The following is a 15709-nucleotide window of genomic DNA, read 5'->3' on the forward strand; positions in this document are numbered from 1 at the left end:
TCCTCTTAGGAAAGGGTGAGTGGTTTGCTCACACACAGATAGCAGTACTGTGTTACACAGGACCATCCATGACCTCCTTGTTGTCTTTATTTGGAGATGGAATGTGGTTTAAGGAACACACCTGTGCCAGACTAGTAATCTTGTGCCTACTTGCCTAGCTTAAGGGATACCCAGTGTGGATGTGAAATGTTCCCCACAGGCTCATGTACTTGAATACTGGGTTCTCAGCTGGTAACATTGTTTTGGGAGAACATCAAACCTTTGGATTCACAGCTATGCTAAACTTTGTTAAGTAGCCTCACTTCTAAACTTACACATTTGATTCCATTTCATATTTTGAACTGAATTTGCAAGTTTGCTGTTCTCTATTTGCTTATGCTTTTGTATTCCTGGCCAATCCAATTTCTACCCTTAGTAAAACGTCCTGCCCAAGTACTTAGCAAAAAATTTATAAATGCAAGACACATAAACTCAGCAGGTCTAATTCTAAGATATTACAATATTGTTTATGACCTCAACAAAATTTTCTTATAGCTCATGAGTCTTGATCCAATCATGTTGACCCATCAGATTCTGTAGTATGCCATATTATTTTTTAAATCTCACTTGAAATATGAAACAAATACACACAATATTATTTTAAACACAAATTACTGACATAAGATGCTTAATTTATTTATCAGCTCTATATTTAATTCTCCCATCCAGGTACTAACCAGGCCTGCTCACTTTTCAAGATCTGGTGCATTTGTGTGGTACGGCCACACTCTGAATTTAATCCTAAACCTTGGGTTTGAAAAACCACTAGTCACCAAGGAAGAAGTTTTAGCATCTCCAGAAGCTCGGATGACTAGGTCAACAATTCACAACCACGATACAGTTAAGTTCTCAGGAACCTCCCATAAATGAATGAAAACATTTAAAATGTAATAAAAACTTATTTTAAAAGAAGATAGTTTGGGCTGGAGAGATGGCTCTGCAGTTAAGAGCACTGGCTGTTCTTCCAGAGGACCTGGGTTCAATTCCCAGCACCCACATAGCAGCTCACAACTGTCTGTAACTCCAGTTCCAAGGAATCTGATGTCTTGACACCAATGTACATAAAATAAATTTAAATAAATTTTTAAAAAGCTTTAACAAAAGAAAAAAAAAGAAGATAATTTGTGCAGTTGTCCCTTTAAAAACAAAACAAAACAAAAAACTACTAGGGCCTTTTCATCTGTGTTCCAAGGTTCTTGTGCTAACTTATTCCAAACTCTAGCAAGCTGTACACTTAAGTAGGTAGCATTCATCATATGTCAGTTATACCTCAGTAAAGCTTTCAAGACCCATCATGGGTTTCTTTCTTGTTTGTGTCCCATGTTCATCATGAGTTGACTAGGATTGTTATCCTCTCCCTCCCTCTGGGCCCGGGGCGGATGGAGAAGCCCTGGTCAGAGCACTCCTGACTGCCAGCCTAGGAAGGGAGAGAATGTGGGAAAGACGATTCTTAGAACTCCTGCAGATGTTAAAGGTCCATGTCCAGCTTTGGAGACTGGGCTCAGCAGTTAAGAGTACTTGTGGCTCTTCCAGAGGGCCCACATTCAATTCCCACATCCACCTGGCAGCTCACAACCACCTGTAAGTCCAGCTCCAAAGGATCCAATGCCCTTTTCTGGCCTCCTCTGCACCCACACATATAGACACACACATATACATAAAAATACATTAAAAATGGCTTTATTAGATGAAATCATTTTAGAATTATATATTTCTGATGGCCTTAAGTTAATTATGTAGCCTTTTTGAAAAGATTTATGTTGCTCAAAATCCTAAATGGTCTTTTAATAAAAAATTCCGGAGCCAGATATTGGGGTCAATGCTGAAAGATCAGAGAGACAAAGGAACAAGCCACAGCCACCTCTCACCTCTAGGACTCCTCAGCCTGAAAAGGCTCCAGTTCCTGTCTCCTCACACCTTATATACCTTTCTCTGCCCAGCCATCACTTCCTAGTGCTGGGATTAATGGCATGTGAGCTTCCCAAATACAAGGATTAAAGGTGTGAGATCTCAAGTGCTGGGATTAAAGCTGTGATTCCCAAGTACTGGGATTAAAGGTGTGTGCCACCACTGCCTGACTGTTTCTCTCCTAGACTGAATCAATCTCATCTAATCCAGGGTGGCTTTGAACTCACAGAGATCCAAATGGATCTCTGCCTCCCAAGTGCTAGAATTAAAGGTGTATGCCACCACTGCCTGGCATCTATGTTTAATCTACTGGCTTGTTCTGTTCTCTGATCTTAAGGCAAATTTTATTAGGGTACACAATATATCACCACAGATTTATCTTCTTTATTTTTATGTGTACATGTGTGTGACCTGAAGGTACAGGTGCCTATGGAGGCCAGAATAAGGTGTCAGATGCCCTGGAGCAGAAGTTACTGTGAGCTGTCCACATGGATGCTGGGAACCCACCTAGTGTCCACCCCAAGAGTCCCAAGGTCTCTTGGTCACAGCCATCTCTCCAGCCCTTCCATGGCCCTCAGTGTCCCTTTTCTTTTCTTTTCTTTTTTTTCTTTTCTTTTTTTTTTAAGACAGGGTTTCTCTATAGCTTTGCAGCCTGTTCTGGACTAGCTCTGTAGACCAGGCTGGCCTCAAACTCACAGAGATCCACCTGCTTCTGCCTCCCAAGTGCTGGGATTACAGGCGTGCGCTACCACCGCCACCGCCACCGCCGCGCCACCGCCGCCACCACCACCACCACCACCACCTGGCCTCAGTGTCCCTTTTCTGATCTTAACAAAGCTGTGCACTAGACTCCTTTTGCTTGGTGATGACTGGGCATATCTTTGTAAATCCTTTCAGTTTCAAACTCAGCTTAAATCTTTTTTTTTTTTTTTTCCCATAAGGTTTCTCTGTGTAGCCCTGAGTATCCTGGAATTCTCTTTGTAGACCAGGCTGGGCTTGAACTCAGAAATCCACCTACCTCTGCCTCCCCAGTGCTAGTATTAAAAGGTGCCACTTCATTTTTACAGTTCCCCAAAGTCTAAACATTCAAGCTTAGTCCCCAAGGTGGCGCTGTTGGAACAAGGTGGAGACGTTGAAAGTTGAGGGGTTGGCCTAGTAAGGAGGGGATCTATGTTCCACCCCAGTCCTCTTCCTTTTGACCCCTGGTTCATAATGCAAGGAATGTGTGTGCCCCTGCATGCTGCCCTTCACAAACCCAAGCGAAGGGTCCGATTGATCAATTATGGGCTGGAGTCTCCAAACCCAGCTAGCCACATAAATCTTTTCTCTTTATTAGCTAATTATCCTGATGTGTTTTAACAGTGGCGGCTATGTCCTTACATTTTAGGTATACCTCTTGTAAACAACCTATATCTGGGCATGTACTTCCTTAGCTGACCTGAAAAATATTTGTCTTCTAATTGCATTTTTATTTTCATTTGGAAAACCATTTTTGTTTGTCATGCTTTTCTTTGGGACTCATCAGTCTTTAAGTTGTATTTTCCTATTTTGGTAACTGGAGTCAGGGGGTGGGGGATGCATGCTCTGGCCTGTGTGGAGGTCAGGGGACAGACAGCCTTGGTGGTCAGTCCTCAGCTCCCACCATTTGAACAGGGTCTCTTTGTCGTTAGCCTCTCCATACATCAGACTGGCAGACCCTAGAGGCCCCACTTCCACTCCTGACCCACCTCATCAAAGGGGCATGGAGATGCAGATTCACACCACCACACCCTGCTTTATGTGGGCTCTGGACATTCAAACTCAAGTGCTCACCTTGTGCCGAAACTCTTGGCTCACTGAGCTGTCTCCCCAGCCCGGGAATGGAATTTTTATTGCTTTTGTGGCTACTTTTAACATTAACATTTAACCTTAACCTTAAAAATAAAATTACTGGGGGCTGGAGAGTTGGCTCAACAGTTAAGAGCACTGACTGCTCTTCCAGAGGACCTGGCTTCAATTCACAGCAACCACATGGCGGTTAACAACTGTCTGTAATTCCAAAATCTGACACCCTCACACATGCAGGTAAAACACAATGCAAATAAAAATAAACTTAAAAAAAAATTCTTTTTAAGTAAAATTACAGGGACTGGAGAGATGGCTCAGAGATTAAGAGCATTCGCTGTTCTTCCAGAGGTCCTGAGTTCAATTCCCAGCAACCACATGGTGGCTCACAACCATCTGTAATGAGATCTGGTGCCTTCTTCCGGCATGTAGACAGAACACTGTAAATGTAATAAATAAATAATTTTTAAGTAAATATTATATACATAATAAAATAAATATTTTTTTAAAAAGTAAAATTACTTCCTTCACATGAACAAACTTAAAATGCTTTACTGCAAACATTCTCTTGTAAAGATTTTCTACATCTGCTTTACTGTGTATGTTTGAGAGAGAGAATATGGGAGCATGTATGGAGGTCAGAAGACAACGTCCACAAGTCAGTTCTCTCCTACCTCGTGGGTTCTGGGGATTAACTCATGTCCTCAGGCTTGCATAGGAAGTACTTTTACCCAAGGAGTCAGCTTGTCGGCCCCAAACATTTCAAACTTTGATACAGAGCCCCCAGATAACAATATTAAATAGAAACCCAGGGGAACAGGAGACCGTTCTAAAGTTCACTTTCTCAGTAAGGATGCAACATATTGAGGTAAGGTTGTAATTGAAGTATCAGTTACAAATCTCCACCCAACGTAAGCCCAGCTCCTCAGCTTCTTCTTGTGTTACTGTATTATTATTAAAACCATGTCCCTAGCAGGAGATCAGGAGTTCAAGGCCAAGTCTCCTGGCTGCATGAGACCCTGTCTCAAAAAGACAAACCAAAACCAAAACCATGTCCCAGGTCACTAGATCAATAAATGCATTCGGGATACCCAAAGTTGTCAGTGGGCCACCTGTCACATGTCTTTCTACCGTTTCTGGGTTGGCCTCCAGAGATGTTCTGCATTTAATTCATCAGTTTTTAACTGAGCTGGAGAGATACCTCAGTGGTTAAATGCGCTTGCTGCTCTTCCAGAGGACTGGTGTTCGGTTCCCAGCACTTTGGACGGCTGTCCAAAATGTGCAATATCTGTGTTAAATTCTTTCTTTCATCACTTCATAATTTTTCTCATGTCGGTCCTGTACCACACACTGTTATATTTCTCACCTATTTCCATTTTTAGGGATGCTAATGTAAACAGTATTGTCTCAGTCAGTGTTCTATTGCTGTGAAGAGATACCACGACCAAGGCAACTCATAAAAGGAAGAACTTAATTGGGAGTTTGCTTACGGTTTCAGAGGTTTAATACATTATCATCATGGTGGGGAATGATGGCACACAGGCAGACACGGAGCTGAAGAAGTAGCTGAGAGTCCTGCATCCTGATCCATAGGCAGAGAAAGAGACGCTGGGCCTGGCATGGTCTTTTTGTTGTTGTTTTGTTTTGTTTATTTGGAGCTGAGGACTGAACCCAGGGCCTTGCACTTGCTGGGCAAGCACTCTACCACTGAGCTAAATTCCCAACCCCTGGCATGGTCTTTTGAAACCTCAAAGCCTACTCCCAATGACACACTACTTCCCATAAGCCACACCTCCCAATCCTTGTAATCATTTCAAATAGTGCCACCTCCTGGTGACTAAACATTCAGATATATGAGCCTATGGGGCCCATTTTTATCAAACCACCACAGGTATTATCTTTTTATATTTGTTTGGGGGGGGAGCACACACACCACAGCATGGGGGGTCAGAGGACAACTTGTGGAGTCAGTTCTCTGTCCACCATATGGCTTCCAGGGATGGAACTGGTCACCAGGGGTGGTAGCAAGTTCCTTTACCCACTAAGCCGTCCTGCTGGCCTAAATGGTACTATATATTTAATCTCAAAATTCTAATTCAATGCTGGTATTTAGGAAAGTGAACAACTTCTATGCTAGTTTCTTAGTTGCTGGAGGCAGCCTGGCTTCCTCTTCTCTCTCTCTCTCTCTCTCTCTCTCTCTCTCTCTCTCTCTATATATATATATATATATATATATATATATATTCCATTTTTCAATTTTTATGTGCACAAGTGTTTTTGCCTGAAGGTATGTCTGTGCATCATGTTTGTGTCTGTGCCCTCAGAGCCCAGAAGGTGGCTCTACTAAGAAATCAACCCCCAGTTCTCTAGAAGTACAGTTAACCACCGAGACAACTTGGCGGCCACATCTTCCTTTCTTTCTCTCTCTCTTTCTTTCTTTCTGTAAACAGAATATTGTCACCTGCAAATACAGGGTTTTATTTCTTTCCTTCTAATGAGTAAATATTTAACATACAGTCCAGGCTGGCCTTGAACTCACAGAGATCTGCTTGCCTCTGCCTCCCGAGTGCTGGGATTACCTGGGAAGTTCTGGTATATTTAAAAAAAGGTCCCCTTTCCCTCCTCCTATCAAAAGGACACTATCCCCCAATATTTATTGTAACAACCTAGTCAAATCCCCAGAGGTGAAACTCACAGCTGTGTGGAGCCTTCGACCACATGAACTCTCCCAACAGCTTCTGGCTGTCAGATTATCCACACTTACAGTTCAGGTTTTCCTACCCTGGCACCGGTTCCCACAGTATATGCTCCTGCATAGTTCTCCATCCAGCCATCTGTCTCCCTTCTGGAGGCGATGATGTGGCCTATGATACTAGTTCTCTAGGGGTTTAAGGAGAACTGTTGGTTGTTCCATTTGTTCAGGCTTTACTTGTCAGGAGAGAATGGAGACTTCTAAGATCTTTCCATGCAGTTTTCCTTTGAGTCAGGGACTTGCTATGTAGCAGAGGCTAGTCTGGAACTCATGAGTGGTCTTTCTGCCTACCTCCTGAGTGCTAGAATTACAGGCATGCACCACCACACCCATTATATATATTATAATTCTACACAGGACTTGGGTTGGTAAGGTGTTTGATCTCCAGCACCACATAAACCAGACTGAGTGGCATATGTCAGTAATCCAAGTACTCAGGAAGTAGAGGCAAAAGGATCAGAAATGGAAGGTCACTTTCAGCTACATAGTGAGTGTGAGGCCAGCCTGGGCTACATGAGATACTGTCGTATAAAGAAAAAAGACTTAAGTAAATAAATTCTATACCAGAATTAATAATTCATAGGGCCAATGAAGTGCTCTCCTAGCATGTGAGAGGCCCTGAATCTAATTCCTAGCACTGAAAAAGATGAGTAATTTATATAGCACCATATTACAGTAATCTGTATTTATCTATAACTTTGAACTCACTGATGATATTTATATTTTATGGGTTTTTTTTCCATTCAGTGCTGGCTACTGGACTTAGGGTTTGGGGTACCACTAAGATAAGTCCCCAACCCCTTTCTTATGCTGTGTTGTTGTAAGTCTGAACTTAAGTATCCCTGCTTGAACTCAAGAACTTCCTTTAGCTCTCTTTCTTTTTCTTCTTCTTAAGTTTTTTGGGACAGGGTTTCTCTGTGTAACAGCTCTGGCTGTCCTGGAACTCATTATGTAGTCCAGGCTGACCTCGAACTCACAGAGATCCAACTGCCTCTGCCTCCCAAGTGCTGGGACTAAAGGCATGCGCCACCACCACCCAGCTCTTTTCTTTTTCTTGTTCTTGAGACAGAGTTTCCTTATGTAGCCCTTGCTGGCCTTGACCCCACAGAGATCCACCTGCTTGTGCCTCCAGAGTGCTGGATTTAAAGGTGTGTGCCACCATGCCCTGTTGTTTTTGTTTAAGACAGGGTGTCACCCTGTAACCCAGGCTGGCCTTTACAGATGCCTACAGAGTGCTGGGATTGCAGGTGAGTGCCGTCAAAGCAGGAAGCAGTTCTCCTATGTCAGGTCTAGTAACCAATTCCCACAGCTTTTATCTTGGAAAGTCTTCCTCCCTCCCCCACTTTTGGAAGGACACTGGACGGATGAGGTATTTTGTTTGGCTGTATTTTTGTCTTTTTCCTGTCAGCATTTTGAGTGTGCTACATTACTGTCTTCTTGCCGGTCAGATTTCTGCTAAGAAATTTTGTCATAATATTTTGGGAGATCCCTTGTGTGTAACAGTTTTCTTTATGATGTTTGGACTGTAATAATTTCTCAGCATGGGTGTCAAATGTGCACAGCAAAGCACTTTCCTCATTACCATCCCTCTGGCCCATGCAGATCCTTTTGCTTGCTCAAGTCTGTTATCAAAACTCTCTAGAACAGTGGTTCTCAACCTTCCTAAAGCTGCGACCCTTTAATAAAGTTCCTCATGCTGTGGCAACTCCCAGCCATAGAATTATTTCATGGCTGCTTCATAACTACAGTTTTGCTACTGCTATAAATCGTAATGTAAATATCTGATATGCAGGATATCTGATATAAAATCCCTGTGAAAGGGTCATTTGACCCCTAGAGGGTTCATGACTCACAAGCTGAGAACCACTGTTCTAGTGTATTTTTCTTTTCTGTCTTTTTTTTTTTTTTTTTTGGTCTTTCGAGACAGGATTTCTCTGTGTAGCTTTGCACTTTTCCAGGATCTTGCTGGTGCAAAATCAGGCTGGGACCAGATTGGCCTCGAACTCACAGAGATATGCCTGCCTCTGCCTCCCAAGTGCTGGGATTAAAGCGCGTGCCACATAATTTTTTTTCCCACAGCTGAGGACTGAACCCAGGACCTTGCACTTGCTAGGCAAGCACTCTACCACTGTACTAAATCCCCAACCCCTTATTATAATTTTCCATTTCAGAATTTTTTAGCTCCTTGAGGCTCCTCTCTGCTGATACCATCAGGTTTTTCCTGCGTCATTTTTTCTGACTTTTAGTGACTTGCATTCATACTGAGGAACACCTTCAGTAATCAGCCCAGCTACACTCCGGGGTATGTGTGGGTCTTCCAATGCTTTGGAGGGAGATAGGGTCTCTCTACATAGCACTAGCTGTCTTGGAACTCACCCTGTAGACCAGGCTAGCCTCAGACTCATTTGCCTCTGCCCGCTAAGTGCTGGAATTAAAGGTATGTGGCACCACATTTGGCTGGAGATGTCTTTTCTCACTGGAGGTGGTAGTTCATAATCTCTTCCGCCCCCTGGTGTTGACTTCTGTCCTGCAGGCACTCTGGCACTACAGCATGCTTCTGTTTATGTTCAGTGGCCAATAGGCATTCAAATTACACCAAATTACATGTCTATTAGCTCTGGTTGTCCTGGAACTCTACATGTAGATCAGGCTGGTTTTGAGCCCATAGAGATCTACCTGCCTCTGACTCTCACATCCTGGGATTAAAGGTGTGTGATATGCTGGGCTACATGTCTTGAATTAGGGTAAACCTGGTCACACAGTTCAAGAGAAGTGGGAGGGATGAGAGGAGGGAAGAAGAGAGGGGAGGGGAGGGAAATGAAACACAAGGGCTTTGCAAACTGTGTAAAGTGCTCTATAAATGCAAGGGAATCATTTGAGAAGTCTGCTACAGTTTAAATTATTAAATTACATTTACTTAGTGTGTGTGTGTGGGGGGGGGTACACGTGTGCCACGGTAAGAATGAGGTTAGAAGGAAGCTTACAGGAGTCAGCTTTCTCCTTCCAACTGTCTCTGGCAGCCTGTTTCTATTTTGTGAAATATGGATATATTTTTACGTCTCAGGGTGCCTTCATATGAGTGTAAAGTTCCTGGTATATCCCAGTGAGGCTGAGTGGCAGGATCCCCACCTGCTAGAGTAAGTCATAGTGATGCCATACTGATGCCAACTCTGGTACCGGAATCACATTCTGGTAACTGGGCACAAATGAAGAGCATGCTTCATCCCAGCAGGCAGGACCCCAGATTAACAGAAAAGACAGGAAGGGGTCCTTGCATTGGATAAAGGAGAGCTGGGTGAACACTAAATTTCTATATGAGAAACTGCCATGTGCGACCAGGCCTAAATGAGGACAGGAAACCAGGCAACCTTACTGTCTTACCCAGGGTCAAATCTACACTGTTTATGGCACACCATCATCCTGGGTTTTAAGAATTTTCATCTTACCCCATTCCCAATTTTCTTAGCCACCGTCATTTTTCCTAGCCACAAAAGTGCTCAATCAATAATCTAAAGTTTGAAAGATCCTCATCTTGTTACTGACTTCCAAGGGCAAAGAGGTCAAGGTTGTATCAAGAGGTTACACTAGCACCCACCTCTAGGCCAGCCTCCTTTGGAGGCCAGCACATGTGAAAAGCACGGGGAATGGCTGCAGAGGTCAGCGTATACACTGGTCCCACCACACACACTGGGTGACTCCCTTTCAATTGTCTCCTCTGCCCTTGAGGATCTGTGACAACCAGATGAGATAAAGAATGGCGTGTACAAGCAACAGCCTGGAGTGGACGTTCAACATTTCCCTCCCCTCCTCTCTAAAAGCTCCAGAGGCTCGGCTTGCTGTCCTCTTCATTCCAGAGGAGCCACCTCTGTCTCAGAACTCAACTCCTTTGCAGAAAGGCCGCCCGGAACAATCTCCCCAGCTCCTCACATCTCCGAATAAGCACACAGGTTCTTCTCATTGAAGTGTTTTACTGGTAATCACCAAGGAGACAGAGGCAAGGTGGGGCGAGGAAGGTAGGTAACAAACACAGGGAGTGTGAGGCTCCCTGGATTGTGGATCCCTGAGGCTTCCTTCTCATTCTTACTGAAGGACCACAAGCTTCTTCTCAGACAGAAGAGGCCCCTTCAATAGGAGGGCCATGCCTCCCGGCCTAGGGCTCCAGAAGTTGACATGCGACGAGGCACAGCAAGGGAGGAACTCACAGGCCACTGCAGTGTGTCTGAAGCTGGGTGGCTTTAGAGGTCCTGCAGACGGTGAAGCCATCTCAGGCACTTCCCTCCGCCAGGGACTGATGTCCCAATGATAAGAGCATGTCCTGAGCCTATCCCACTCTGTCCACCCCTGAGAAAGTAAAGTGAAGACTGGGCACTCTGATTCTTCAAGGCAAGAAACTGCCTGGGAGGAGGCAGGATTTCCTGACTGCAAAGGCAAAGAGGGTCATTCTACAAAGTGAAGGGTTTGCAGTCCAGGTGCCACAGCAGGTGCTAACGGCCTCCTCCTCCTCCTCCTATCAAGGTGGGCTACATGCTCTCCCTCACTCCAAAGCAGGGCTCCCCTTTAGCTAGAATCTTTCTCATCCTGCTCACCCAGGTGTGTTTTCTGGTGTCGGATGAGGTTCGAGCTTCGGGAGAAGTGTTTCCCACACTGAGTGCACCGGTACGGCTTCTCCCCTCTGTGTGTTCTCTGGTGTGCACCAAAGTTGGAGATGTCACTGAAAGTCCGCCCACACTCCATACACTCATAAGGCCTCTCACCCGTGTGGGTCCGGTGGTGCACCCCAAAGCTGGAGCTGTTGCTGAAGCTCTTCCCACACTCACAGCAGATGTAAGGTGCTGGCTCCAGGTGGGTTCGGTGATGGACAGCCAGCGTGGCACTCTGACTGAAGCTCTTGCCACAAATGTCACAGCGGTATGGCCGCTGGCCCAGGTGATCCTGCTGGTGTGTAGTGAGGTCTGAGCGCCGCCGAAAACTCTCCTGGCACTTGGCACATTGGTAGTGCTTCTCTTCCAGGTGGATCCTCTCGTGGCGGATGCGGTTGGAGCTTCGGGAGAAGCTCTTGCCACACTCTGAACACTTGTATGGCTTCTCACCAGTGTGGATCCGCTGGTGTGTTCTCAGGTTGGAGGTATTGTTGAAGGTTTTGCCACACTGCACACATATAAAAGGCTTCTCATCCGCCTCTGGACCTTTAAAAGCAATGGGGTTCCTGGGGCCTCCAGCTCGGGCAGTGACTTTCTGCCATGGCATTTTTGGGCGTGTTCCTTGAAGCCCCTTCGACAGGCTCGCCTGCCCATGTTCCTCCCTAGATGCGATCTGGAAATCCTCCGAGCCGTCCACTCTCCAAGGCTTCCCCCCTTCCCCTTCCTCAGGCAGGTGTGCTTCTGGACTCTGCTCCTTCTCACTGCCCATCTCTTAACCTGAGAATGAACACAAACATTCCACACCTTTATTCCTTGTGCCAGCCATCAGACCACAGAGAATCTTGCATTCCGGTTGAAGCAATGTATAACTCCCCAGAATAACCCCAACTAACTGGAATACTTGTAGAAAGCCCTATTTACTTCTTAACTTTCAAGGGACAAACTTTCACAGATATTTAAGGCTACCCACCACTAACGGATGTATTCTGTGCAGACTGAATGTCACTCTTGTGAATACCATCAAACAATGGCACTCTATAATTTATGTGTAAGCAAAGGTGCTTCCATTTCGAGATGAATTCAATTTGTTCCCGTCAAATAGTCATCTATTCACTGGTTCTGAAATGAACATAAATAACTAGAAGTAGTTACTTACAAGGCCCAACTCCAAATAGTCTCGCTGCTCTGCCAGCCCATTCCTCTCTATACCTTACCATAATCTGCCAACTGGCTAACAAGACCTACTACAGCACTTGAGCTCTGTCTGTCATGATAAATCAATGCCAACTTCTGCATATAAATATCATACAGACTCATACACACACAGCTACATTCTTATATGACATACAGCTATACTCACACCAAACAGGTATCAGCTATACATTACTACATATACATTCATATCACACATACAACCAACATACTAACATCAGCCACGCAGACCACATACACATCCTTATCAGATACAGCCACATAAAATATACATCCCCACAGTGAACTAAAGAAGGCCAGAAGTATCTCCAGAATGCTTGTCATGCTTTTTCATGTCTACGCTCACACACAATTCCTTAGAAATCTGCAGGATGTTATACTTATTATTGTAGTAACTTTCTACAGTACCAGGCTGGGTGCTCTGTTATTTTTTTGGATGAGGAAGTAAATGGATGAGAACTTTAATCTCTATCCCTGTTGACTCTACCTAGGACTTTAGGATCTATATACAAGGAGCTATGTGGCCTCCACTAATTTCTTTTCTTTTTTTTAAATGGGTTTCTCTATGTATGGCTGTCTGGAACTCTATGTAGCCCAGGCTAGCCTTGAATTCATAGAGATCCACCTTCCTCTGCCTTCTGATTTAAAAGCATGCACGACCATGCCCAACTGTACACTCTCTTTAAAACTGCTAAGATAATATTTTACCAAGTCTCTATCCAAGGCTGAATGCTGGGTAAAAATAAGAGGAATTAAGACTGCCAGGAATGGTGGCATATGCCTTTAATCCCAGGCGGATCTCTGTGAGTTCAAGGACTGCCTGGTCTACAGAGTGAGTTCCAGAACAGTCAGAACTACATAGCAAGACTCTGTCTCAATAAACATATAAACAAATAAACAAACAAATCAATAAATAAATGGGATGGACTGGGGACTGGAATGTTGGCTCAGTGGTTAAGAGCACTTGCTGCTCTTGCAAGAGGACCCAGGTTCAGTTTCCAGTACTCATACCAGGTCCAACTCCAGGGGATCTAATGCCCTCCTCTAGTCTCCACAGGCACCTGCACATATGTGGTGCACATACATATACTCAGGTGCACACGTACATATACCTTTTTAAACTGAGGTGGAAAAATGACTCGGTAGGTAAAGGTACTAGTGACCAAGCCTGAATCTCAGCTTGATCCCCAGGACCTGCATGAAAAGAGGCAAGAACGAACTCCTGCAAGTGGTCCTCTGAACACCAATGCACCAAGTACATGCACGCACGCGCATGCGTGCACACAGCGTAAATAAATGACATTTTTCTCTTTAAATAGTAAAATGATTTATGGTTGGACCATGGGACCAATGAGACTGATTAGCTATGGTTAAAAGCACTTGCCACAGAAGCCTGACAAGCTGAGTTCAATGCTGGAACCCACAGTAAAGAGAACTGGTACTGAACGTTATCCTCTGACCTCCACATACAAGCTCCCACTGCCACCCCCAATCAATAACAATCAAATTAAAAAGGATTTAAGATTATGATTACCACCCTCAGAGTTATGTTCCAGGGAAGAGACAGTGCCTCAGCCACATCTGTACCCATTCTTCATGGCCCAGCATTGCACATGACACATGGCACAGGAGTCAATAATAGTTCACGTTTTCTAAAGGTCCTACAAAACATTAGACCTACAGCTGAGTACTCTATATGCATCATCTCAATTCATTTTAACAGCTATTCTCTTTCTTCTTTATTTTCTTTATTTTTTCTCAGAGGCAGGGTCTCACTGTGAAGCTCTGGTTAACCTGGATCTCACGATGTAGACCAGGCTAGCCTCTGCCTCCTGAGTGCTGGGGTTAAAGGCATGCACCACTATGTTTGGCTTAACTATTCACTTTTCATACTTATTTTAGAAATGATGAAACTGAAACTCAGAGAAATTAAATCACTTGCCCAATAGCACACAGTGATTGAAAGGCTATACTCAAACAAAACTGAAGCCTATGCTCATCACTCCAAAGCTGAAGTTTACACGAGTACTGGAGGGAGAGAAGGAAGAGAAAAAGGGCCACAGCAGTTAGGACCACACAGAGACATTTCTCTGAAGAGGGCAGGGAAGCCGCTTCATGGAAGAGGTGGTATTTGAACTATGACTTGCAAGGTGGATGGATGAGCAAGACCAGGGCTGGCAGGTACAGGGAGTCCATTACTGACTGAAAAGGCAATGCAGCTAAAATACAAGGTCATATTCACATTGCACTTCAAAGATCTGAGGGAGAAGGGACCTAGTGCATATTGGGTTTTCTTCCCCCGAGCTCAGCAGCACAGTCTGGAGCAAGCGTGCAGAGGAGAGGCCAGTTCTACGAACAAGCCAAGAAGACAGGGCTTGGTGATCACAAATGATGAAGGGTAAGAGCCTGGATTAGAGGAGAGGGGAGACGCCAACCTGTGGTTTGAAAGATTAAAGTTCCAGATCTGAGAACAAGTCAAGGGCACCGCGGGTAGCTTGGAAGGACCAGGGCAAGGTGTGGAGAATAAAGAGCTACCTAGCAGGTCAGAGATGGAACATCAGAGGAGCCAGACAGTCAGAAGTGGTCAGGGAGAGGGGACAAACGCTGCACAAGTGTCCAAAGAGGCTGAGTGGAGAGGGCAGGGGAAAGTTGGAGGAGTCAGGGTACAGCGTCCTGGAGGGCAGGAGCTGGGTTCAGAGACGGCGATGGGCTCGGGGATGGAGGTGGAAGAGCACAGGGGGCGACCCTAGGGGCACAGTGTATGGGAGGGGCACGGAGCGGTCCAAGGCCAACAGTAAGGGCGGGAGGGTAGCAAGGCTGGGCCGTCCGAAGACAGGATCTCGGCGGAGGGACACACAGCCCCCGGTGGCCTTTGGCCCCCGCGGAGCAAAACAGCAGCTTCCAAGGCCTTTGTGAGAGCGAAGGGGCCGCGCTCCAAGCGCCCCGCGCGTCGCGTCCGCCTCCCCCCCACGTCACCTCATCACAACCGCGACCCACCTCACTCCCGCAGCTCGGTCAGGGACAGCGCCGCCTCGGTGGGCGGGGAAAGGAGCCGGAGCCGGAACCCAGAGAGGACCCGCCTCTGCAGCGTCGGGATTGGATTCTAGGAACATCCTTTCCTCTCTATGGCCAATGAACATTGATCTAGGGCGCGGCATGCTGGGAGTTGTAGTCCTGAGGTGGTTTGCGTCGCGGAAAACATTTGCCCACTTCAGAAAACAGCTATGAAGCTGTCTTCGCTTCTAAGGTCATCAGGTTCCTTTTCTGTTTTACTTTTGAAATGATGGCCCTCGATAGAAGTCTCGCACTTCATTTAAGGTTTATAGTTTAAAAT

General features: G+C 45.3%; 1 protein-coding gene across 2 annotated transcripts; it reads right to left on the reverse strand.

The window, feature by feature from the left end:
* Positions 1-9198: 9198 nt before the first annotated feature.
* Positions 9199-15434, reverse strand: Znf691 (zinc finger protein 691). Of its 2 annotated transcripts, XM_036178845.1 has the most exons (3): positions 15373-15400; positions 13913-14036; positions 9199-11940 (listed from the first exon to the last, which is right to left on the reverse strand). In XM_036178845.1, the coding sequence occupies exon 3, from the start codon at positions 11930-11932 to the stop codon at positions 11081-11083; it is 852 nt and encodes a 283-aa protein (XP_036034738.1). In that variant the 5' UTR covers positions 11933-11940; positions 13913-14036; positions 15373-15400; the 3' UTR covers positions 9199-11080. The 2 variants fall into 2 exon arrangements, with proteins under 2 accessions (XP_036034738.1, XP_036034737.1); XM_036178844.1 differs by lacking the exon at positions 13913-14036 and having other exon boundaries at positions 15373-15434.
* Positions 15435-15709: the final 275 nt, after the last annotated feature.

The sequence above is a fragment of the Onychomys torridus genome, chromosome 2 (assembly GCF_903995425.1).
Source record: "Onychomys torridus chromosome 2, mOncTor1.1, whole genome shotgun sequence".
Taxonomy (NCBI): Eukaryota; Metazoa; Chordata; class Mammalia; order Rodentia; family Cricetidae; genus Onychomys; species Onychomys torridus.